Genomic DNA, 25,459 nt, shown 5'->3' on the forward strand with positions numbered 1-25,459 from the left:
ATATGTATTTTTAAGCAGTTATATTTATAACAATACTAAATCACAATTACATATAACAATAATAAAACACATTTATTTCTAAAGATATACAGGTTTTATTCCTAATAAATAATTAGTTAAGTATATACAGAAAATAAATATACTTTAAATATTTGCATAATAATCGTTCACCAATACAATTATTTCAAAATAAGATTATAACAATATCCGAACATTATACAAGTGGATATTAAGGAAAATTTAATCGATTAAAATATTCCCAGCTAGCCTCGCTATCAACCAATAAGGCACCACGTTATCAACTTGCATTAGTGTTTAGTAACTTAACACTAGCTAGGGAGCTTCAAAAATTGAATCAAATAATATGTAGACGCTAACATATTATGTATACGCATAACGCACTAGAAAAATTATTAGCTAACAAAATCTGTATCTGCTGTTTGTACACTACATATTTTCCCTTATAAATCATAAGATTCAAAACACAAAAATTCGCATTGAAAGACCAGAGCAGTGTTCTTCCGATTAGAAAATATGTGGACAGAGTATTAATATTAACCTGAAAATAAGACTTGTCAAAAATGTCATAATATGTTCTCGGCATTATTGTATGAAGTTGAAAGCTGGACGGTCATTAGATGTTTATTAAATAAATTTCAAGCTTTCGAATGGGGGTGTATTGAGGGCTGACAAATGAGGGGGGATTTAAAATTGGGACCATTCCATAGAAATCAAGTGTAGGATAGAGAAAGCAAGATCTGCATTTCAAAAAATGGCTAAGTTATTCAAATGTCATGATTTATCAATACCCATAAAAATCAGGTTACTAAGATGAATTCCGTGAGTAGCAAAATTAATGTACGTATTTCCAGTGAAATTATGAGGCAAAAGAAACAAAATGAGTGTCTACAGAACATTAATTAGAACAGTAGTAACCTATGGTTGTGAAATTTGAGCAATCACAAAAAAAAAAGATGAAAGCCAACTTAAGACATTTGAGAGGAAGATACTAAGAAAAGTATACGGCCGGTGCAAGAGGAAGAAGGCACATGGAGAATCAGGAGAAACGACGAAATTAATCAATAATTGGACTTGTAAAAGATCAAAGACTGCCATGGCTGGGACATGTCCAGAGACAAGACGATATCAAAACAACAAAGAAAATGTTACAATGGAAACCAATAGAAAGGTAAAAAGAAAGGCCCAGAACGAAATGGTTGGTTGGTTGGCGTGGAAGACGACCTGAAAACTATGAATGTAAGAAAATGGGAGGGAAAGGGCACAAGAGAGGTCTGAATGAAAGAATACAGCCCGACAGGCAAAGAATGATCCAGGGTTTGATACCAAAAGAAGAAGGAAAAGGTCTGAAGACAGAGACAACCTCACCAGAAGAGAAGAATTAAAAGTTTAATAGTTGCAAAATAATACTGGACATTACAAAAAATCAAAACTAAATATTAACGGAGTACTCATCCATATGTAGAATAGGTAGGTATTCAACAGAATTTATAGAATCATATTTGTATGTGAATACAATTTTAACAGGTATAGAGAGTTCAGTAGATAGGAAGAATGGAATTAAAAACAATAAGAAGTCATTGTTCTGTAATATACAGTAACCGTCACGCTAGTGGAAACACGGGCACATTGAGCTAATACAGTCCTGGACACTTCACTTGTTGCACTGTTTACTTTTATGCCGAGAAGTAAACAGATTGATCATACATAGAAAAAGTCCCTTGACGTAAAAGAAAAAGTATTAAGTTGGAGAATATTCCAGATGTCATTGAAAAACCTAGAAATGTCAACGTCAGAAAATGTATATAAACAAGGAGAGTTGACAGTTTATAGAACAGTTGTATTTGAAGACTACAGTTGTCATTGTTATTGTTGTCATGTTATAGTTGTAAAAGTTATAAAATACATGATGGTCACATGACATGACAGACATAAAAGTCACAAGAGAGAACGGGCAGGATTAGCCCATAAGCCTAGCAATTACATACGGACCCGTGTGTCTATAAGCGGGGCGCTTACTGTATATGAATAAATGAATATGAATGTGGAACCTTCTATCACAATGTTTAAAAAAAGGAAACTTTGGAAGAAGAAAGAAAATTAACTACACGTATTGAAAACAAAAAATACGTTCATAAACCTTACCAACTTTTTCTATGAGAATAAATGTTCCATGGACTTCAAGGAAGTAGATATGACCTACGTGAAACAGTCAAATTGGAAATGGCAGGAGGAGAAATTTTCGCTGGTACTTTAGGTTGGGATTTAGGACTTTGTACTACTAAATTTCCAACTTGCGTTAGGATCCAATGTGACATTTTTATAAGAGCTACATGAATAGTATACTGCAGAATAAGAGCTCCAAATCCTTTATAAAGACCACCGACGCCTTCATTTGCCAAACAACTTTCATAACAATCAATAGCGCCCGAATAGTTTGTTAAAATGGGTAGCACAGACCTTCCTGTATCTAAATTATCAATGATTGTACGGGTACCTTGTAGATGGATTCTGTGAATTACTGTTTCAAATGGATAAAAAAGAATATCGGTGGTAATCAAACCAACTAAGGAAGCTGTCAGTTGAATGTCCTGCATTTCAGTATTATATGGGTCTTTTGGTAGTGCACCGTTTTCTTCATATCTTGCTCTTGATTTAACTGCCAGAATTCTAATAGTTATACCTTTAACTAACATAGAGAACATATACTTAGCTAAACCTAATGTAATAGTAGGTACAATAAGAGCCCATATTGGTAACATTCTACCATTTGCTGGAGAACCCCAATGTAACAACCTCATGATTCCTTCCTTGAACACATCTAAAATACCAGGTTTTTCACTAGCTATTTCACTTTGAACAGTCTCTACAAAAGAAGCTGAATAAAATGGAGTAACTGTAGCTAAACTAAGACATTTTAGTAAAGTATGTTGACAAAATTGTTTAAGGCTGCTATGCCAAGATATATCTTTTGGCCACGGCGTTACTTTAGAAATCATATCATCTACACCTAAGGACATTCCTTTAACTAATAAAACTGAACCTATGCCTTTCCAAAGGCTTGTTATACCTTGGTGTTGATACAAACGCCAAACTACTGGCATTAGAGTGAAAGGTTGTAGGTGATATTTCTGGGCGTTTTGGTGAACCTGGCATTGCCTCCTAAGTACTACAAAGGGATGACTAAGTAAATTTTCAGCTACTAAACTAATAAATGTGACACCAGAACCAATATATTTCTTGACTTTAATATCCTCTGGGTATGCGTAGTTTAAATCTAAAAATGGTTCTTGTTTCAAGAAGTCATCGTGTACTGGTAATCTTCTAATTAAATCAGGATTATTAAAGTAAGGTTCATCAGTATTCTGATATTGATAAGCAAAACTGTTACTTCTATCCATTTTGTAAGTGTATCAACCAGGTCTACTGAATTTAAAACATTACAACAATCCACAATATCCTAAAATAAATATAAATTATGTAATAGAGTGGTTTAGAACTGTAGTTTATAACACAAGTAATAATGTCTTTATATCATACTAGTTCATTATTTTGTTCTTTTTGCTTAGTTACCAACTACATAATAGAACACTTTATGGTCCACGGTAGTGTAGAAAAATTTTTAATTCCGCATGAAAACCACCCGCAACATTTTTCCAGAATATCAAAAGTTGGTGTTTCGGTAATCATCTCTGATCAAAATCAAAATCATATCTTGGTAATTTTTCGAGAAAAATGTGATTTTATATAATTCATACATGTTTATGTATAATTTCATCTTAGACCTTTTAATACCTACAATAAAAACACTGCAATAACAATATAACTATAACAGAGCCTATTTTACTTCAAATCAGGCCCGAGGCACTACATAATTTTCGGGCCCTTAACAAAAATTTAATAGTAATAATAATAATAATTATTTTTTGGTAGGGGAGCCCAAGCGGGGATTTTTGCAGTTACTCGAGCGCGTCAGATTATCATATAAGGAGAAACCTGGTACCCTGCAGATGTACCTCTACCATATATTGGCTCGTAACACAGGGGAGTTCGTTAAGGGGGGCCGAAAAAAAAAATCTATCCTTAAAGGAACTCGAAATTGTCAGATTAAGATATGGTAAGTTAAGTACATGCAAAAGAGTGTATATTTCAAAAATCTGACGATTTGAGCCGGGCGTAAGGAAATGGGTGAGTCACAAAGTTCCACAAGAAAAAAGCGAATATTTCGCGAAATGAATGACAGATGGAAAAACTAAAAAATATGTGCTCAATATTTTTTAAAAATCTATCGAATGATATCAAACACGACTTCCCACGGAGGGGGGGGGGGGGGGTAAATGTAATATTTTAAATACGAATCCCCTGATATTTCGCGAAATGAACATCAGATCGAAAAACTGTTAAATACACTTATTTAATATTTTTGAAAAATCTATCGAATGGCACCAAACACGACCCCCGCGGAGGTGGGGTGGGGGGTTACTTTAAAATCTTAAATAGGAGCCTCCATTTTTTATTGCAGATTTGGATTCCTTACGTAAAAATAAGTAATTTTTATTCGAAACATTTTTTAGAATTATGTATAGATGGCGTTATAATCGGAAAAAACAATTGTTGGAAAATTAAATTAAAATATGGCAAGCGCCCACTAAAATGGAAAACTTTACTTAACTTTTTTTGGTTTTAGGACCTATTCTTCACAACCCAATAGGTCCCATAACGCTCGAGTGACTGCACATTTACCATACTTTGCTCCACTACCATAATTATTTAATAGAAATATAGTTGCAACAGAAATTTAAATTTTTATTAACATTAAATAAAATTTCATCAAATTCTGAATTTCTGAATAAGTTTTATGACAATACGTGACGATACTTCTTGTTAATCCTACCTCTTCTTTCGGAGTGGTGTTGGTATAAATTTTGCTTATTGTTATTAGTGCCGACAAGGCAATCTATACCTACTCTTATTGCAGTTTTATGATACGAATGGTTTATGGTTTTGCGAATAACTCTAACCTAATTTGTTATCATTTATCATTTCCTGTTCGTAAAATGAAATAATTTTGAAAATTTATTTTGTTCTTTCAATCAAAATTTTCTTTTAGTGACTTTTTCGGGCCCCATTAAGATGGGGCCCCAATAATTACTTTTATTTCAATAAATTTCATTTTTAACAGAATCAATTTTAAAAATGTTAATTATTTTAAATAAATATTTAAAATAAATATTTAAAATAAATATTTAAAATAAATATTTAAAATAAATATTTAAAATAAATATTTCAAATAAATATTTCAAATGTTAAATATGTAATGCTCATTTACAGCACGCAAAAATCTTTTTTTTTGCAAAAAAAATTAATGAAAAATGCTTTATAAAAGGTATATTTATTTAAAAACCCTCAAAGGGCCAAATCTATCACAGAACGTTTTTGACCTAAGTCGATCATCATCAGTGCTGTTACCTAAAATAAGTACATATGTGTAACCATTTTAGTGAATACAAATTTTAATAAATTGAAATGTTGACCAAGGTAAAAAGCAAAGTTTGGTTCTAGTTACAGGCAAATCACATGCTGAACCACCAAAAATACATGGATAAAAACCCTTTAAATGTTAACAAAATGTGTTACAATGACATTATTATTTAAAGATCCAAGTGATGGATAAAAATCTTTAAGGATATGACCTTTGGCTTCCTATGACCCCCCACAAGGCAAGTGGGTTGCTTAATTGACAATATGTCTTCACATTAAGAACGGCGAGTATCAACTGGATTGAAAGTTCTCAGCATTTCCGATTGATGTCAGAACAAGACTGTCAATGTAGTGTAAAGTTTTGTGAATTGGTCTGTTACACTAGCCATCAATTTGGAAGGTTTTTGTGGAGTGGTTCAAATTGATGGCTAGTGTAACATTAGATCAATTCATCCTTACATTACATTCACAGTCTCGTTCTGACATAAATCGGAAATGCTCTGAACACTCAATCCAGCTGATACCACTGTTCTTAATGTGAAGACATATTATTGTCAATTAAGAAACCCACGTGCCTTGTGGGGGGGGGGTCATAGGAAGCCAAAGGCCACATTACTTGGATTTTTCAATAATAATGACATTGTAACACATTTTATTAACATTTAAAGGGTTTTTACCCACGTATTTTTGGTTGCTCAGCATGTGATTTACCTGTAAGTATAACCAAACTCTGGTTTTTACCTTGGTCAACATTTCAATTTTTTAACATTTGTATTCACTAAAATGGTTATACTTATTTTAGGTAACAGGACTGCTGATGATGATCTACTTAGATCAAAAACCTTCTGTTGTAGATGTGGCCCTTTGAGGGTTTCTTAAATAAATTTACCTTTTATAAAGAATTTTTCATTATTTTTTTACAAAAAAAATTTTTGCGTGCTGTAAATGAGTACAGTTTTTTACTTACTTAACCCTCCGTTAGTCGCTATCGGTGTCACACACCGACGACAGAATTATTCATTCGGGATTTACAAAATAACTGGTTTTTTCTATCGCCACTTTCTGTACTTCTTCCTATCAACTAACCTCGTGTTAGTATACATTCTTACCTACATGGGTATAGTTGTGCGAGTTTTATAGCTATTTTCGGTGCAAGACTCCGTAGCGACTAACGGTGTGGTTATTACTTTATTGGCATAACTTGCAGTTCGGGTAAAGATTTAGCATCTTATTATTGCATTTTATCGGTAAGTTTTGGTCAAATCTTATTTATAGATGTCCTTTGAAGCCGAACAAAAACGTTTGTTGGAATTATGTGAAATGGTTGCTAGCAAATATTTTTATATTACAAAATATAATATAGGAGAATATATAATTACAAGATATAATATAATTAAAATAGGAGTCTGGAATGCTAATGGCCTTCAACAACATATTGATGAAGTAAAGTCATATATAAATAATGAAAACCTTGACATGCTGCTTATATCTGAAGCTCACTGTACAGAAAAACACCACTTCCGTATACCAAAATACAAAGTGTACACTACGAAACATCCGAGCGAGAAGGCACATGGAGGAACCGCAGTAATTATACGGGATAATATTCAACATTTTGAGAGAGAAAAATTTTCTAAAGAACACATACAAGCCACGAGCGTAACTATAACAAATGACTCCAGTCCACTAACCATATCTGCAATTTACTGCCCGCCCAAACACAACAATAAACAAGAACAATACGAAGAATACTTCAAGACATTGGGCAATAAATTTCTAGCCGGTGGAGACTACAATGCCAAAAATACCGTTTGGGGATCACGTATAACAGCCACTAAAGGCCGAGAACTATTAAAGGCAATTAATGCAAATAACCTCAAATACCTATCTACTAATGAACCTACTTACTGACCATCAGACATCAACAAACTTCCAGACTTGTTAGACTTCGCAACCATCAAAGGCCTAGATATTAAAAAATGCAAGGTGACCACATCTGATGACCTGTCCTCCGATCACTCCCCGATAATAATCACAATACATTCAAAGATCTTAAAAAAAGAAATGCCCCCTACATTATATAATAAAAAAAACCAATTGGGATGAATACAGAAACAATTTAGATAACCTAATATCACTAAATATACCACTTAAAACAGAAAATGATATAGACGTCGCGACAGAAGACCTAACGACAAAAATTCAACAAGCTGCATGGAACGCAACTCCAATAATATACCGAGAAGGAGAAGCAAACGAACTACCCCAATCAATTAAAGAGAAAATAAATATTAAGAGAAAACTGAGAAAACAATGGATGAAAAACAGAACACTAGAAAATAGAAGAAAATATAACAGAGCTACCACAGAATTAAAACAGACATTATCGAACAGTAAAAATGAAAACATTAAGAATTATTTAGAATCTCTAACCCCAACGGAAGCCTCAGACTACGCACTATGGAGGGCTACAAAAAAGCTTAAACAACCTCAACAGTTTAATCCTCCAATTAGAAACGGAAATAAATGGGCAAGAAATGACAAAGAAAAATCAGAAGTCTTTACTGAACACTTAAAAAAGTATTCCATCCATACGATCCAGAGCAGCATTCAGAAGATAAAGAAATAGACGAAACACTTAATGCACCCTTCCAAATGGACCTGCCTGTAAAAAAAATTCTAGTAAGTGAAACCAGAAATATAATAATGAATGAACTTGACATTAAAAAAGCACCAGGATATGATCTTATCACAGGAAAAGTGCTTCAGGAATCAACACCCAAATGCTTTAAATTACTAACATATATCTTCAATGCCGTCCTCAAACTAGGGTACTACCCAAAGATCTGGAAAGTAGCACAAATAATAATGATCCCTAAACCAGGCAAAAAATTAGAAGAAGTTACCTCTTATCGACCTATTAGCTTGCTACCAACTATCTCCAAAATTTTCGAGAAAATATACGTCAAAAAGCTGAAGTCGATAACAGAAATGATGCACTTAATTCCAGACTACCAATTTGGATTCCGAAACAAACATGGCACTATCGAACAAGTACATAGAATAGTTAACAAGATTAACGATGACTTCCAACAAAAACGTTATTGTTCTGCTGCATTTATTGATATGTCACAAGCATTCGATAAAGTTTGGCATATTGGACTCTTCTACAAAATTAAGAAGCTACTTCCATATTCCCACTTCCTGTTACTAAAATCATACCTAACCAATAGACACTTCCTTGTCAGACAAAACCAAGAATACTCTTCTCTGAACGCCATAAAATCAGGGGTACCACAGGGCAGTGTACTCGGACCTATCCTGTATTTGTTGTACACAAGTGATCTTCCTACTACACCGATGGTTGTAATAGCCACATTTGCGGACGATACAGCTGCTCTTTCTTCACACGAAGACCCAAAGATGGCATCAAGACAACTTCAAATCTGCCTTAACAAAATACAAAAATGGCTGTCGAAATGGCGCATGAAAGCTAACGAACTAAAATCTACACATGTAACATTTACACTCCGTAAAGAAACTTGCCCACCAGTACAACTTAACAACAACAATTTACCTCAAGCCGAAGATGTAGAATACTTGGGAATCCACCTAGACAGAAAACTAACATGGCGAAAACATATTTTCACTAAACGCAAACAGTTAGGACTAAAACTAAGCCGTCTATATTGGATTATCGGCAGAAACTCGAAGTTGTCTCTAGAAAACAAACTACTGGCTACAAAGCCATTATAAAGCCCATTTGGACCTACGGTATCCAGCTCTGGGGAGCAGCTTCTAATAGCAACCTAAATATAATACAGAGGTTCCAAAACAAGACGATAAGGCTGATTCTTGATGCTCCATACTACGTACCCAACTACGTGATCCAACGAGACTTAGCAGTTCCAACAGTGCAAGAGGTGATAAGTGAATATAGTGCAACATATCGCGAAAGAGTGTCTGAACATCCTAACGAGTTAGCCAAGCGGTTGTTTGAAGACTTACATGAACATGAAGAAAGAAGATTAAAAAAATTCACACCAAGAGACTTAATTAATAGGTTTAAGTAATTAGTAATGTACATATCTTTGTAAATAATAACATATTGTAAATATTAGAGGTAATGCCACAAAGTTAGCAATAGCTACATTATAAAACAGGGTGCTTAATGGAGCATCCTGTACATGTCATAATCATTTATCAACAAAGACGCTTATTGTCATTACTGATAGATTGCAGAATAAAGGAGTTAAAAAAAATATTACAAATAACAATATTATGTATATTGTTATACTATATACTATTTCATTTTATATCCGTTGTTTTTCAATAAAACATTTTCAAAAATATTTTTCAGTCATTCCTATACACAATATAAAATATTTGTATGAATTTTATAGCAATAACTATTTTTTTTTAAATTGTCGGTCTGACACCGTAGCGACTCTTGATGCTCAGCGACTAAAGGAGGGTTAACATTTGAAATATTTATTTTTAATATTTATTATAATTTATAATTAAAATTTTAAAAATTGTTTCGGTTAAAAATGAAATTTGTTGAAACAAAAGTAATTATTATTATTGATTATATTGTTATTATATTGTTATAGTGTTTTTAATGTAGGTATTAAAAGGTCTAAAGTGAAATTATACATAAATATGTACACATTTTATAAAATCACAATTTTCTCGAAAAGTTACCAAGATACGATTTTGATTTTGATCAGAGATGATTACTGAAACACCAACTTTTGATATTCTGGAAAAATGTTGTGGGTGGTTTTCATCATCATCAGTGGCGTTACAGCTCTTTATGAGCCAAAGCCTTCTTCAGAACAATCCTCCATTCGCCCCTGTCTCTGGCAACTCTTCTCCATGCTCTAATTCCAATAGATTTTAAATCAGTTTCTATGTTGTCTTGGTACCTAAGTCTCAGTCTTCCTCTTGCTCGTTGTCCTATCGGCCCTCTTCGATCAAAAACTTTTCTGACTATGGCATCTTCCTCTCGCCTGATTACATGACCTATCCATCTAAGGCGTGCTACCTTAATGAATTGTACAACGTCAGGTTCTCCTAAATTTCTATACAACTCAAAGTTGTAACGCCTGTGCCACAAACCTTGTTCTTTTATGCCACCATATATTCGTCTTAAAATTTTTCGCTCAAAACGTTTGAACAGTTCTTGGTCATTCTGAGTAAGTGACCAAGTTTCTGAGCCATATGTTAGCACTGGCCTTATTAGTGTTTTGTAGACAGTCAATTTAATTTTTCTAGGTATTTTTGAGGTCATCTGTCTTCTTAAGCCATAGTAGCACTTATTGGCGAGCACTATTCTTCTTTTAATTTCTTCACTGACATTGTTATCTTTAGTTAGCAGCTAGCCTAAGTATATGAAGGTGTCGACACCTTCTAGTTCTAGGTCGTCAATTATTATTCTTGTATGTGTTGGGTTGCTTGACCTAGTGCAACACATATATTTGGTCTTTTGAACATTTATATTTAGCCCCATTCTCTGTGCAGATGCAGATGCTCTTAACGACCGAAATGCTTCAGTCAGAGATTCTTTAGATCTACCTATGATATCTATGTCATCTGCGTATCCGACAATTTGTACTGATTTGTTAAAGATAGTACCATTCGTATTAATTTGGGACTCTCGAATTATTTTTCTAATGCCAGGTTAAATAAGAGACACGATAGTCCATTATCCTGTCTTAGTCCATTTTTGCAATGGAAGGGCCTTGAGAAATCGTTCTGGATCTTTACCACGCTCTCTGCTCCTGTGAGCGTAAGTTCAGTTCATTGGACAAGATGAAGCGGTATTTTAAATTCTACCATAGCAAGTAGAAGTTTACCTCTATTATTAACTGAGTCGTATGTGGCTTTGAAGTCCACGAATATATGGTGGGTGTCGACACCGAACTCTACGGTTTTTTCAAGGATCTGCCTCACTGTAAATATCTGGTCCGTTGTTGATTTATTAGGACGGAAACTGCACTGATATCCTCCTACTATTTCTTCAACGCAGGGGAGAAGTCTTTTGTACAATACGTTGGACAACACTTTATATGCCATATTGAGTAGAGTGATGCCTCTATAATTATCACACACCATCATGTCTCCCTTTTTGTGTAGAGGACACAGTACACCCAACTTCCAGTCTGTGGGTGTTTCTTTCTGTTGCCAAATTGCAGTTGGTTTTCAGTAGTAATAACCCAAGGACATTGATAATTGTTCGAAAAAATTTTATAACAGATTTCGAAAGCTTGTTGCTTGGAAACAGACCGACGCCGTAGGCGGAGGTCTGTTGCCTGTAAGCAACAAGCTTGAGAAAGTTGTTAAAAAATTTTTGAGCATTTATCAATGTTCGAGGGTTATTCGGATAGAAAATTTTTTGCTGGTTATGAAAAAAAAATACAGAGCAGAAATAATTTATTTAAATGTGCAATTAACAATTCTTCCACCGTCCGATTTCCATCTAATTCATATTTTCTATCATTGCAAAAGTCCATAAACGCTTTCCATACAAATTTTTTACTGTAAACAGTATTCTTTGGTATATTTGATTCGATAATTTCATTAATATTCTCATCAGTATTACAACCAAATCGTGACATTTTGAAATATTGAATATTTGAAATGTCAAAATCGAAATGAAACGAAATGTAGGTATCCATAGCTACATGATTGAGTGAAAACAGCCCATGGGATCTGTTTTCAGTATAATGTTGGTTTTATTGGTTGTATTCAATCAGATGACCACAAATTAATTGATTTCATTGGATTTCTAATTGAGCAAAAAATTTTCATGTGGGATTAAATTTCTTTCCACACTATCGTGGGCCCACATAGGCATAAAGACAAAAACAAATATTTATTTTTTCAGAAATTAAACGCAGATATCGAGCACTGAATTTATTAAATCTTACCCAAGTATACTTTCGCCCCTAGAGCATCAGCAGGGGTGTTTTGTCAAATCAGAAAGGTATCCTTGGATGTCATAAACATTTGTTGAATTTTAAGTGATGGCCGGAAATAATACATATATAACACACACGGGACAAAAGACAAACAGATTAAAATTAAATGCTCATACTACATCTATGTCAGGTATCGAAGATGGAGGTACAATCCTGGAGATTGCATCAAGAAGAGATTGTCCAAAAACCATGACGCAGACTAGGACCATGCCTTTTCTATTGACTTCCCCCCAGTGTTGCCAATCGGCGGATAATTATCCGATTTGCGTACATTTTTGAGAGTTGTCGTATCTTCTTCGTACCTTTAAATAAATCGGATATTTGTGGATATTTTTCAGTGTATCTACCATCGACTAAAACTTTCTCATCCATATATTCCCAACACCAACAACACATTAATTTTGTTTGGTTCCGCCCAAATTTTTATAAATAGTCTATACTGGATGAATGTTAGTGACATCCGATACTTTTCATCTTTTGACAAAAGGGACATGTGCCGATTTTTTGTTTAGAATTTAAGCATAATTTACTTAAGGCATAATAATACAATTCAAATTTCAAAAACCGTCTGCCGTCCGACATTATTGTTTTGATGAGTATTAGTTCGATGAGTCATGAGTATGAGTTTATTGCCGTCCGATGAGTTTTTAGTTTTTAGTCTTTAAACTTATGAAAGCTAATTCACGCACGATTTAGTTTTATTTTCATTTTATGTAGTGCAGTGCTTAAGTAACTCAGGACTCGATAAAAATAATGCATTTTAAAAGCATTGACCAGAAATTTTGCGCCTATGCTATTAATGTAGCTGTAGTTTATTTTGTATTGATTTATTTATTATTTATTTTTCCAGTACCTAGTTTTAGGTAGTTATTACGTTTTAATAAAATAATATTTAAAAGTGTTTTTTTTTTACTTAAATAATTATAATAAATTATTATAACGATCCAAATAATGAAATATTTAGATTTATTTATTTAGAATTTAACACTTACGATAATACAAAATATGAATAATATAATAATACTAAGTAAAGTAAGTAGTAAGTTAGAGGGAGTGTGAGCCGTATGGCTAAATCTGGGTAAGTAAATAATATTTACATACATGAATTAGGTAATAATCAGCTAGGATACGAGATTTTCATTTATAAACAAAAATTTTTAAACCGTGAAATAGAGAATCCAGTAGATTAAAGGGCCGGTTGTTCGAACGCCAATCAGAAATGGAATCAACTGATCATTATCAAATATTTAATTACTGTTAATGTCAACTTTGATTGGGTTGCTGAAAACATAATTGATTACAATTATGAGATTAATTGATTAATTAATCAATTATGTTAATAAGGGAGCGTTCAAGTATTATGTAACGCAGGTTGGTGGGGGTCAAAAATCGTGTTACGTAATACTTGAACGCTCCATAATTGTTACGTTAATTGATAATTAATAATGAATTAATCAATGTCCAATAATAAATATTCAGAATTCATATTCGATATTGAACAGAATTATTTTATCACCCAGTAGACCGCACGAATTTATTTATTTTATATTCACGCACGTAGATTAATTAGTTTAGATACAAATTGGTCAATTATCAACAATATAATTTGGAAATGTCACGAAACTGCTGACAAAAGTAGAATTATTTACCTTAATTAGATATACAAATCACGGGGGACTAGCGTCACCTATGACCCAATTTAAGCTTCTATAAAACTAGGCTCTTGGGCCTAGAAAGAGAGTTCTCATTCAGTCTTCAGCTAATCGCGTATCAATTATCAGTTACAGTGTTCGGCGGTTCTCCCGGGATTGAAATATATCCTTGTGTTCGTCTATATCAATAAACGTATTTATCGCTACTCAAGTCTTTTACATCCTACGTATTTACACATGGTCCTTCGAGCCGGTTCTCATTCAGTCTTCAGCTAATCGCGTATCAATTATCAGTTACAGTGTTCGGCGGTTCTCCCGGGATTGAAATATATCCTTGTGTTCGTCTATATCAATAAACGTATTTATCGCTACTCACGTCTTTTACATCCTACGTATTTACACATGGTCCTTATCGAGAAAAAAAGGAGGCCTACAAGTACAGTCCACACCAATCGAAATCAGTAGCAAATAGACGACACTAGGCCCGGGAGAACAGAACCAGAGCGAAGCAGAAGCCGGAATACAGGTCAGAAGCCGTATCCAGAAAAATAACGGTCAGAAGCCGTAACCAGAAAAATACAGGTCAGAAGCCGTATCCAGAAAAATAACGGTCAGAAGCCGTAACCAGAAAAATACAGGTCAGAAGCCGTATCCAGAAAAATACAGGTCAGAAGCCGTATCCAGAAAAATACAGGTCAGAAGCCGTATCCAGAAAACTACAGGTCAGAAGCCGTAACCAGAAAAATACAGGTCAAAAGCCGTATCCAGAAAAATAACGGTCAGAAGCCGTAACCAGAAAAATACAGGTCAGAAGCCGTATCCAGAAAACTACAGGTCAGAAGCCGTATCCAGAAAAATAACGGTCAGAAGCCGTAACCAGAAAAATACAGGTCAGAAGCCGTATCCAGAAAAATAACGGTCAGAAGCCGTAACCAGAAAAATACAGGTCAGAAGCCGTATCCAGAAAACTACAGGTCAGAAGCCGTATCCAGAAAAATAACGGTCAGAAGCCGTAACCAGAAAAATACAGGTCAGAAGCCGTATCCAGAAAAATAACGGTCAGAAGCCGTAACCAGAAAACTACAGGCCAGAAGCCGTATCCAGAAAAATACAGGTCAGAAGCCGTATCCAGAAAACTACAGGCCAGAAGCCGTACCCAGAAGAGTTACTGCAGATCCAGAAAGAAAACTGCAGGTCAGAGGGCATATCCAGGTGCGCATGCAGAGCCAGTCCAGAAACATAAAAAAGAAAAAAAAACCGTAAGTTTTTGAACAAATTAACATTTTTCCAACTATTTCGTATCGTATAACGCAATATTCTTTCCAATTTTAAACCGAATTATTCGACCTATACATATTTACAAAAATTTTAGTGCATTCTATACAATAGTTGCCATTCAAATAAATTTAAATATTTACTAACTATTTACTCTTTTATTTTTGTTAACTATATTTGCCTATATTTATTTATTGATTCTAACTATATTTGCCTTATATATTAACTATACTTTGACTATATAATAATAATAAACGGTTAGCCCTACAAATATTTACTACCTACCTATTTCTTTATGTTACAAGTTGATAAAGAAAAAACATTATACCCTAATAATTTCATAGTGCTTGGTATTTCATTTACATAATTTTAGATCGCATTATTTTAAATACTCATCGTAATACAGAGGTTGTATTCTTATTATTCTATTTATAACTGTGCAACATAATACTTTGATTGACATTAACCCACATATAACACTGACCTACAGATAAATAAGCAAACCTCAGCAAGGTCTACAGAATTACTATTTACGATTCAGCAAAAGGTGAATCACAGTAAATTGAAAATATAAATAGTTACGAAAAAATACGGTAAAAACATTTATTACTGCATAAAATAGAAAGTAAGTGGATTTAAACATGGAAGCGTTACAGAACAAGCAAGCTGAGCTTGGAGGAGAGATTTCTAAACAGGTGTCGTCTCTTAAGAGAGACCCTGGATCTCGCAAGAATCAACAATACATTAAAGAGCGTCAGGATAGATTAGAGGATTATTGGACAAGGTTTGGGCATAACCACGAGAAATTATTAGATAGCGGAGTAACGAAAGACAAGTACTTCGAAACAAAATACTACGAGCAGGTTTTTAAGACATATATTGAGGGAAAAACCCTATTGGAAGAATATGGAAGAATATTGAAAAGAGGAAAGACAACAAAAGGAAAGGAGATACAAATAAGAAAACAAAAAATCGAGGAATTATTACAAGAATATGAACAGGAGTTGCAGTACGATGAAGAACTGCAAGCAGAATTGAAAGAACACATGGAGAAAATAAACACACTCATCATAGAAGCAACAGTAAATGATGAGCTAGACGTTATAGACAGTGACGAAGTAGAGAGGATAGATCAGCTAAGGAGGAAGGTCAGGGAAACGATAAAGAAAATGCGGCCTGCAATGCAACGACCAGACAGCACACAGAGAAGAGAGGGAGTAACATTACCGCAGGTAAAAATCCCTGTGTATGAAGGAAGATATGAAACGTGGAGAACTTTCCACGATCTGTTTACAAAGGTAGTACATGAAAACGAACAGTTGTCGAGAGCAGAGAAGATGCAGTACCTCAAAACACAAGTAAGAGGGGAAGCCCACAGGATGATACAACACTTGCACATAACCGAAGCCAACTACGAAGTGGCATGGAACATGTTAAAGGAAAGATATGAGAATCCGAGGATGATACTGTTTAAACTAATAGACAGGATGTTACTAGCACAGGAAGTAAAGGATTCTTCCGCTAGAGCACTGAAATCACTACATGACACCTTCCATGAGTGCCTGGAAGCCATAGGAGGGTTGGGAACAGACACGGAAGCGTGGAGCCCATTGATAGCGCGAATTAGCATAACAAAATGGGACAATGAGACAAGGAGACTATACGAAAACCACAGCGGAGACAGTAGAGAGATACCGACGTTCAAGTCAACACAAACGTTTCTACAGCGACGATTCCAAACACTGGAACTGCTGGAGTCAGAAAAGAGACAAGAGAAACAAGGAGGAACGGGTAAGAAAACAAGAATGGGTTGCGTGATATGCAACGGAGATCACGGAGTACCATACTGCAGAGAATTTCTGGAACTCAAGGTAAAAGACCGGAACAGGATAATACGAGAAAAAGAATGGTGTGCGAATTGTCTAGCACATAAGAAGGAGAAACAATGCTTTTCACAGGTTAGGTGCAAACACTGTGGCGGAGACCACCACCAAACGTTGCATTATGAAACAGGAAACACAGGCAACAGAAGAAACACAAATGAAACAAGAGGAGAACAAATACAGGAAAGAAATGGAAGAGAATCAAACAGTGGAAGAAACGGGTACCAATCGGACAGGTACAGAGGAGGAAATAATTATTCCAACAACGCCAGAGAACAAAATAACGGAAGACGAGACAATACGCAAGGGAACAATGGGCAAAGAAACAACAACACACAGCAAAGAGGACAGAACTCAGTTAACTGTGCAAGCCATAAGGAAGGTGAAGCATTACTAGCCACAGCAGTGGTACGCGTTAGGGATGCGAATGGAGAGCCTCACATAATGAGAGCATTGATCGACCAAGGGTCACAATGTGCATTTATAACGGAACAAGCGGCGACGGCGCTAGGAACAAAAAGGCAGCCAATACAGGCGACCATATCCGGAATAGGCTCGTCAGGGGAAAAGACAGCCAACTGGAGTATGAAACTATTGATCGGAAATCATTACCAAAGTGACTTCGAGATGGAAATAGAGGCACTGGTACTACCGAAAATAACAAGGAATTTACCGGAACAGGACATAGTCCTACAGGATTACAACGAGAAGAATGTGCTACTGGCAGACCCAAGATACTACAGGGTAGGAAAAATAGACTTATTGCTAGGAGTAAAAGAATATAGTTACATATTGACAGAAGGGATGCACAGAAGAAGTAATGGACTACTAAGTCAAAACACCAAACTAGGATGGATAATTTCGGGGATAGCGAAAGAAAGGGAGACTACTAAAGCAGAAGTATGCTGTATGATATCCAGACAAGAAATGGACATACAAATAAAGAAATTCTGGGAATTAGAAGAAGTGAATCAAGAAACAAGTTTATCAGTAGAAGAGCAAGAATGTGAAGAAATGTATCGTCAGACAGTAAAAAGAAATGAAGAAGGTAGATACGAAGTGAGAATTCCGTTTAAGGAAGACGTCACAAAGTTAGGAGAATCTAAGCAGCAGGCATTCGCCAGATTGATGCAACTTGAAAGGACGTTCACAAAAGACAAACAGTTAGAAACGAATTACAGACAATTCATGGAAGATTATGAAAACCAAGGTCATATGGCAATAGCGGAAGTCCAGGGAGGAGGTTACTACCTACCTCATCATCCAGTGAGAAAGGAGGACAGCACTACAACAAAAATAAGAGCCGTGTTTGATGCATCAAGTAAAAGCTCATCAACAGTAAGCCTAAATGATATTATGCACACGGGGCCAAAATTACAACAGGATTTGACAGATATACTATTGAGATGGAGATCCCATAAGGTAGCATACTCAGCGGATCTGGAGAAAATGTTTAGACAGATCAGAATGGCAGAAGAAGACCAAATGTATCAAAAAATACTCTGGAGAAAGAACACAAAGGATCCAGTGCAAGAATATAAATTGAAGACGGTGACATACGGCACGGCCGCAGCACCATTTTTAGCATTAAGAACAATACAACAGTTACAACGATTACAACGAATATAACGAAAAGACACATACTGTCAGAAGTAGCAAAACTATATGACCCATTAGGATGGATAGCACCAGTAGTAATTCAGGCGAAAATGTTCATACAAGAACTTTGGGAGCAAAAGACCAGTTGGGACAAAGAATTAACTAGCGCGCAACAAAGCCGGTGGAAAGCATATCAGGCACAATTAATAAATCTTGAGAGAATAACATTATCCAGGTGGAACAATTTAAATAAAACAAACAGAGTAGAACTACATGGATTCGCAGATGCGTCTCTGAAAGGATATGGAGCGGTTATTTATGCTAGGGTATTAGACCCGGAAATTAAAACAAATCTATTGATAGCAAAATCTAAAGTCGCACCATTGAAAGGGAAAACGACATTACCAAGATTGGAATTGTGTGCCGCGGTACTATTAGCAAATTTAATGAAGAAAACCCTACAAGCATTGAACAGGGAGAACATGGCAATATATGCATGGTCGGACTCAACAATAACCCTGGCTTGGATAAAGGGATCATCAAAAAGATGGAAAATGTTCGTCGCCAACAGAGTAGAGGAGATAAAAGGAGTTATAGCGCCAGAAAATTGGCATAAAGTGGATACGAAAGAAAACCCAGCGGACATCCTCTCACGTGGAAGTACCGCTTCAGAGTTATTAGAAGCAGAGTTATGGTGGAAGGGACCAACTTGGCTAACGAGTAAAAAAGCACTGAGGTTACCGGCAGAGGATATACCTGAAACAAATGAGGAGGAAGTCAAAACGAAAGTAACGACGCACATGGTAACGATAAAGGAAGACATATGCGAGAGATTCTCGAATTTAGAAAAAATGAGAAGAGTGGTATCATATTGTATGAGATTTGCAAACAACTGCAGAAAGAAGGACAAAACTCAAGGACAACTTACAGTCCGAGAATTAGAGGAAACATTGTTAAAAGTGATAAAACTCACACAAATTAACAACTTCAAGCTAGAAATAAATAAACTGGAAAAGAAACAGCAACTAGACAGGAAGAACAAATTAGCATCATTGGTACCGTTCCTGGATAAACAAGGGATTCTAAGAGTCACCGGAAGGCTAAGGCACACGAAGCTACAGTACGCGGAAAAACATCCTATAATTTTACCTAAGGACAGCGCATTAACAAAGTTAATTATATCGGACAGTCATACAAAAAATCTACATAGCGGACTACAACAGACATTACAATACATAAAGAGGAAATATTGGATAATAAACGGAAGAAGAACCGTGAAAAGTCAGTTAACTAAATGTATAAAGTGTAGGAGGTATAAAGGACAAGTAGCACAACAGTTAATGGGAGACCTGCCGGAGGACAGAGTGAACCCGAGTCATCCTTTCACGAATACAGGGATAGATTACGCCGGGCCGATAAAAATAAGTACTACGAAAGGCAGAGGACAAAGAAGTTATAAAGGATACATTGCAGTATTTGTGTGTCTGTCAACAAAGGCAGTACATCTTGAGGTAGTAAGTGATATGTCTACAGATGCATTTATTGCGGCGTTCAAAAGATTTACGGCACGCAGAGGACAGTGCGTCAACATTTACAGTGATAACGGAACCACATTCGTAGGAACGGCAAACTTACTAAAAAAAAGAAAATCAAAACCTAGAGGACGAGATAAAACAAGGATTAATTGCACTAGGCACCCAGTGGCACGTCATACCTGCATATGCGCCACACTTCGGAGGATTGTGGGAAAGCGCCGTGCGAATAATGAAATATCATCTGAAAAGAATCATAGGGGAAACAGTACTGACATATGAAGAACTGAGTACGGTGCTAACACAAATAGAAGCCTGTATGAATTCGAGACCATTATGTGAATCATCAGAAGACCCAGAAGGAAAAATAGCAATCACACCAGCTCACTTCCTTATAGGGAAAGAAATTGTATCACCGAATCGGGAAGAAGAGCTCACGACGTACTTGAAGATGCCAGCAAGGTGGCGAATATTGGAAAAAATAAAAAGGGATTTTTGGAAGATTTGGAGGCAAGAGTACCTGCAACAGTTACAACAAAGGAATAAATGGCATAAAACACACCCAAACATAAAAAAAGAAGAAATAGTCATAATTAAGGAAGAGGATACACCTCCAGGTAGATGGCCACTAGCAAGGGTAATAGAAACACACCCTGGAGCGGAGGGATTAACCAGAGTAGTGTCAGTGAGAAAGGCAAACGGGAAAATAACAAAAAGACCTATACATAAGCTGATAAAATTAGAAGAAGAGAAACAGGAAAAACCAAAGAATTCATCAGGATCAAGATGGAAGAAAATATTAATCGCAATAATGTTTTTAACACTATTGAAACCCATGAATGCAGAACTGTATAAAATATATAATCCGGAACCAGGGTTATTTACTGAAGACCTTGGAGAGGTTTACATAGATCGAGGAACATTCCGAATAAAAGTGCTAATCGAAAAAGGAAGAGTTCAAAAGGAGCATCAACTGATAGGAAGTATGATACAAGGCATACGGGATCTGTGCCAAGAGACAAAAATCGTAAATTGTAAGGAGATAATAGGGAAGTTAGAGGAAGGACAAAGGAAGGCGGAGTCAATAAGTGAAGCGTTGACAGTAGAAATAAAAGGAAGAGAAAAAAGAGGAATATTAGGCACAATATTAACCTCCATATTTGGAGTGAACGACGAAGCCTATAGTGACATTGAGACACTAGACAAAAACCAGAGAGAATTAATAAAGGGGTCACAGCATCAGGCAAAGATAATGTTAGAGACAATAACGTCAATAAACCACACGGAGATGAGGATAAATGAACAGATGAACAAGTTTAACAAAGCACTATTCACAGGCCTACAAGAAATATCAAAAGGACTCAATGAAGTAGAAGACAAAGCATTAAGACTAGAAACCGAATATAGCACGTTACGAATACAAACCATAGCATTACAAGTTACGGAGTTCATAAACGAATATATTCAATTTTACGAGGGAATATTAAACCTGCACTACAACCACGGCCATTTCGTTGATATAATAAAGCCGGGTCAAATAACCAAGTTAATAGAAAGAGCGGGGAAGATACTACCACAAGGAGTGGAAATACGACGACAACCCATTATAGAAACAGAGGTCAGCCATGACGACAAGTATATAAAGGTCATCGGCTACTTCATAGTGACAGGGAGAAATAATTACAGCATGCTCAAGATCACCGCGATACCACTTAAGGTCGAGGGGTCAGTGTTGCATTCGTTTGTCGCCCCAAGAAATCTACTGATTGTAGATTATAACACTCTCCACTACTTCGAATTGACCGCAGAAGATAAAGCAAGATGCTTACAGCTGGCACGGGCACAGATAGCGTGCTCTCCAACGGCCGTAATGAACATGGATATCAAACCAAACTGTATACTGGAAGAAATTTATGAGCGATCTAAGAATAGCACATGTCCAGTGGTTACCCGGGCAATACATCAAGCTCAGTGGAGTAAGATGGGTACACCCAACCTTTGGTTAATAATCACACCGATTCCGATACACCTGTCCATTATCTGTGATGGAAATCGGAACGAAAGAGTTCTGGAGCGAGTCTCATTTCTGAAACTCTCGCCCCGATGCATCGCCCAAACGAAAAACATTACATTACTCCCCACTAGCAGCGGGGTGGAGACAGCGATAACCAGCTACCTGAAGACTCCGATCACTCCGGTAGCGCAGTTGCTGACGATGCCAAGACATCTGTTAAATACGATTCAACCCACACACATTAACACACAAGGCGATGAATTCCGTACTATACTATTGGACGAAGAAAGTCTGGAGCAAGAAGTAGCGCATACGCCCTGGCGAAAGATACATGAGTCACATTGGACTTATTTAACGGCCACCGGGGTCATTACTTCGATTGTGGTGATTGGTCTGCTCATATTGTGGAGATACTGTCCTGGTATACGAAAATGTCGCTCAGGCAAAGCACTTAGGCAGACACCCGACCACGAGGTAACTTCTTTAGCTCATAACCGGAAAGACGCCTCCCCGTCGACTTCCAAAGCCGACATCCCCCTCAACACTTTTTCATCTAGTAGTCCCAATTTTGATCTAAATATAGAGTCGGACGGTGAAAGCTAAGTTAACAGTTGGAAAAATATTGATTATTCTTAAACTACTTATTAATAAATTATGTATGTTGTCATATTGGAGATATGGTTGTTATATTTTATATTTATGTTATACTTGTAAACCTCGAACACTGATACTTGGGACAGCTTCCGGCGGGCAGTATGTCCAATAATAAATATTCAGAATTCATATTCGATATTGAACAGAATTATTTTATCACCCAGTAGACCGCACGAATTTATTTATTTTATATTCACGCACGTAGATTAATTAGTTTAGATACAAATTGGTCAATTATCAACAATATAATTTGGAAATGTCACGAAACTGCTGACAAAAATAGAATTATTTACCTTAATTAGATATACAAATCACGAGGGACTAGCGTCACCTATGACCCAATTTAAGCTTCTATAAAACTAGGCTCTTGGGCCTAGAAAGAGAGTTCTCATTCAGTCTTCAGCTAATCGCGTATCAATTATCAGTTACAGTGTTCGGCGGTTCTCCCGGGATTGAAATATATCCTTGTGTTCGTCTATATCAATAAACGTATTTATCGCTACTCAAGTCTTTTACATCCTACGTATTTACACAATCAATCAATTATGTTAATTATCATAATGATAATTGATAACAATCAACTGATTGGCGTACGAACAACGGATTTTTTTATTTGATGGTTGTTAAGGGGACTAAAAGAATAACATTGGCAACATTGATTTTAATAACAGAATAATTTTTGACCTAGCGTACCTTTTCGTGACAAATCGGATATTTTTCGAGCGATCATCGGATAATCTAGAGAAATACGATTGGCAACACTGCTTCCCCCAGATATTCCAGTTCAAAAATAGTGGCTGGTATTTTTTTGATTTTTCAAGTGATTTTTTGGCTTTGGTTCCTGGGGTATATGTGGACAGTGCAGTTTACGTCCAGGGTCTGAATTTCTTTTGTTTGAGAATTTATCCAGAAGATGTATCCCCGCCATAGGCGGGGCTACCTTGCCTATGCATAATAAAGATATTGAATTGTTCATTGTTCCCTTATGGTTAGTCCCAATTTTTGCTTAGTTATATACTTATTATACTTATAGTGTTTCGATTGAGCTTATAACCGCAAAGGAGTGTTCTAGAGAATAATGTATTAAAATGGGAAATGGTACATCAGCTTGGTATATTGTTAAGCATATAAAAAGGGGATATTGCGCGGAGAACTTCAATGTTAGTTGCATACTAATTGTAGTTTGGAACGTCCAATTTAATAATGATAATCTTATTTATCCCACAAGAAGTTTTAGAGCAATAAATTATATACAGTGGAACCCCGTTAACTCGGATTAATCGGGACCGCGGCCGATCCGGGTTATCGAAAATTCGGGTTAGCCGGAGAAAATGGTAAAAATTATTAAAATATGGTATGCTTACAAATAAACTCTGTTATAATTGGCACACAGACACTTGTAAACCACGTTCGCGTTCCACACATACAAAGCGTCGTCGAGAGTCTCATTTTTAGCTTTCTTATCTTTGCACCGATTGTCCAAACTGTCTTTTGTTATCATTTTGAAACAAAAACAACATTTTAAGTTTTATTGCCATTACAAACACAAAATCTGAATATATTTACGAACGATTACAGAACGGAACCAACAATGTGACTTTACTACACACAATACCGTCTCGCAACGAGAACGAACTTATGTTATTTAATAAGAGTGAAGACTAAGACCATTGTTTGAAAAATAATTTTTTAATAGTTTTTTTTAAACAACACTAAGACAGTTTCAAGTAAATAAAGGATACTACAGATACCTGTTGGTTTCGATAACACATTTTTACTAAGGTATATTATGTATCAAATTACACAAATACGCATTATCTCTCATTGTATAATGTGTTTGACATTGAAAATTGAAACGAATGAACTTCATAGGAATTCGCTAAACCGACAAATTTTTACGAAGAAAGTTTATTATGATAATAAAATTAGCCTGAAAAATATAAGATATTATAGTATTCGAACAATATGTTTATAAGGAAAGATAAAAGAAAATATTTTAAGATGTTGAAAAGAAATTGGAAAATCCAGCATAAAGGACATACATTTTTATTGTTGTAATGTTTGTCTGATAAAAATCGGTCCGGGTTAACCGGACTTCCGGGTTATCGGGGACCGACTTATCGGGGTTCCACTGTACTATAAATGAAAAATTAAGTATTAAATACCTGTAAATTGCTGTGTCAATAATAATGTGTTTCGTTTCTGAAACAATAGTACCACAAAATTAACTTTTTATTACTTTAACTTACTCATTTGATTAGAAAAAAAATAAAATATATTTTGATAATAAATCTAACCATTTTTAGGTTATATAAAATCAGCAGTCACTTTGACGTTTGTCATGAAACATGAAACGTCATTGGTCGTG

The 25,459-nt window shown here is 35.6% G+C and overlaps 1 protein-coding gene across 1 annotated transcript; it reads right to left on the bottom strand.

Annotated features, from left to right (window-relative positions):
- Window positions 1-5: 5 nt before the first annotated feature.
- LOC126884202 (mitochondrial outer membrane protein SLC25A46-like) lies at window positions 6-25,440 on the bottom strand. Its single transcript, XM_050650070.1, has 2 exons — window positions 25,257-25,440; window positions 6-3,478 (listed from the first exon to the last, which is right to left on the bottom strand). The coding sequence occupies exon 2, from the start codon at window positions 3,417-3,419 to the stop codon at window positions 2,199-2,201; it is 1,221 nt and encodes a 406-aa protein (XP_050506027.1). The 5' UTR covers window positions 3,420-3,478; window positions 25,257-25,440; the 3' UTR covers window positions 6-2,198.
- Window positions 25,441-25,459: the final 19 nt, after the last annotated feature.

The sequence above is a fragment of the Diabrotica virgifera genome, chromosome 5, assembly GCF_917563875.1.
Source record: "Diabrotica virgifera virgifera chromosome 5, PGI_DIABVI_V3a".
NCBI classification, from domain to species: domain Eukaryota; kingdom Metazoa; phylum Arthropoda; class Insecta; order Coleoptera; family Chrysomelidae; genus Diabrotica; species Diabrotica virgifera.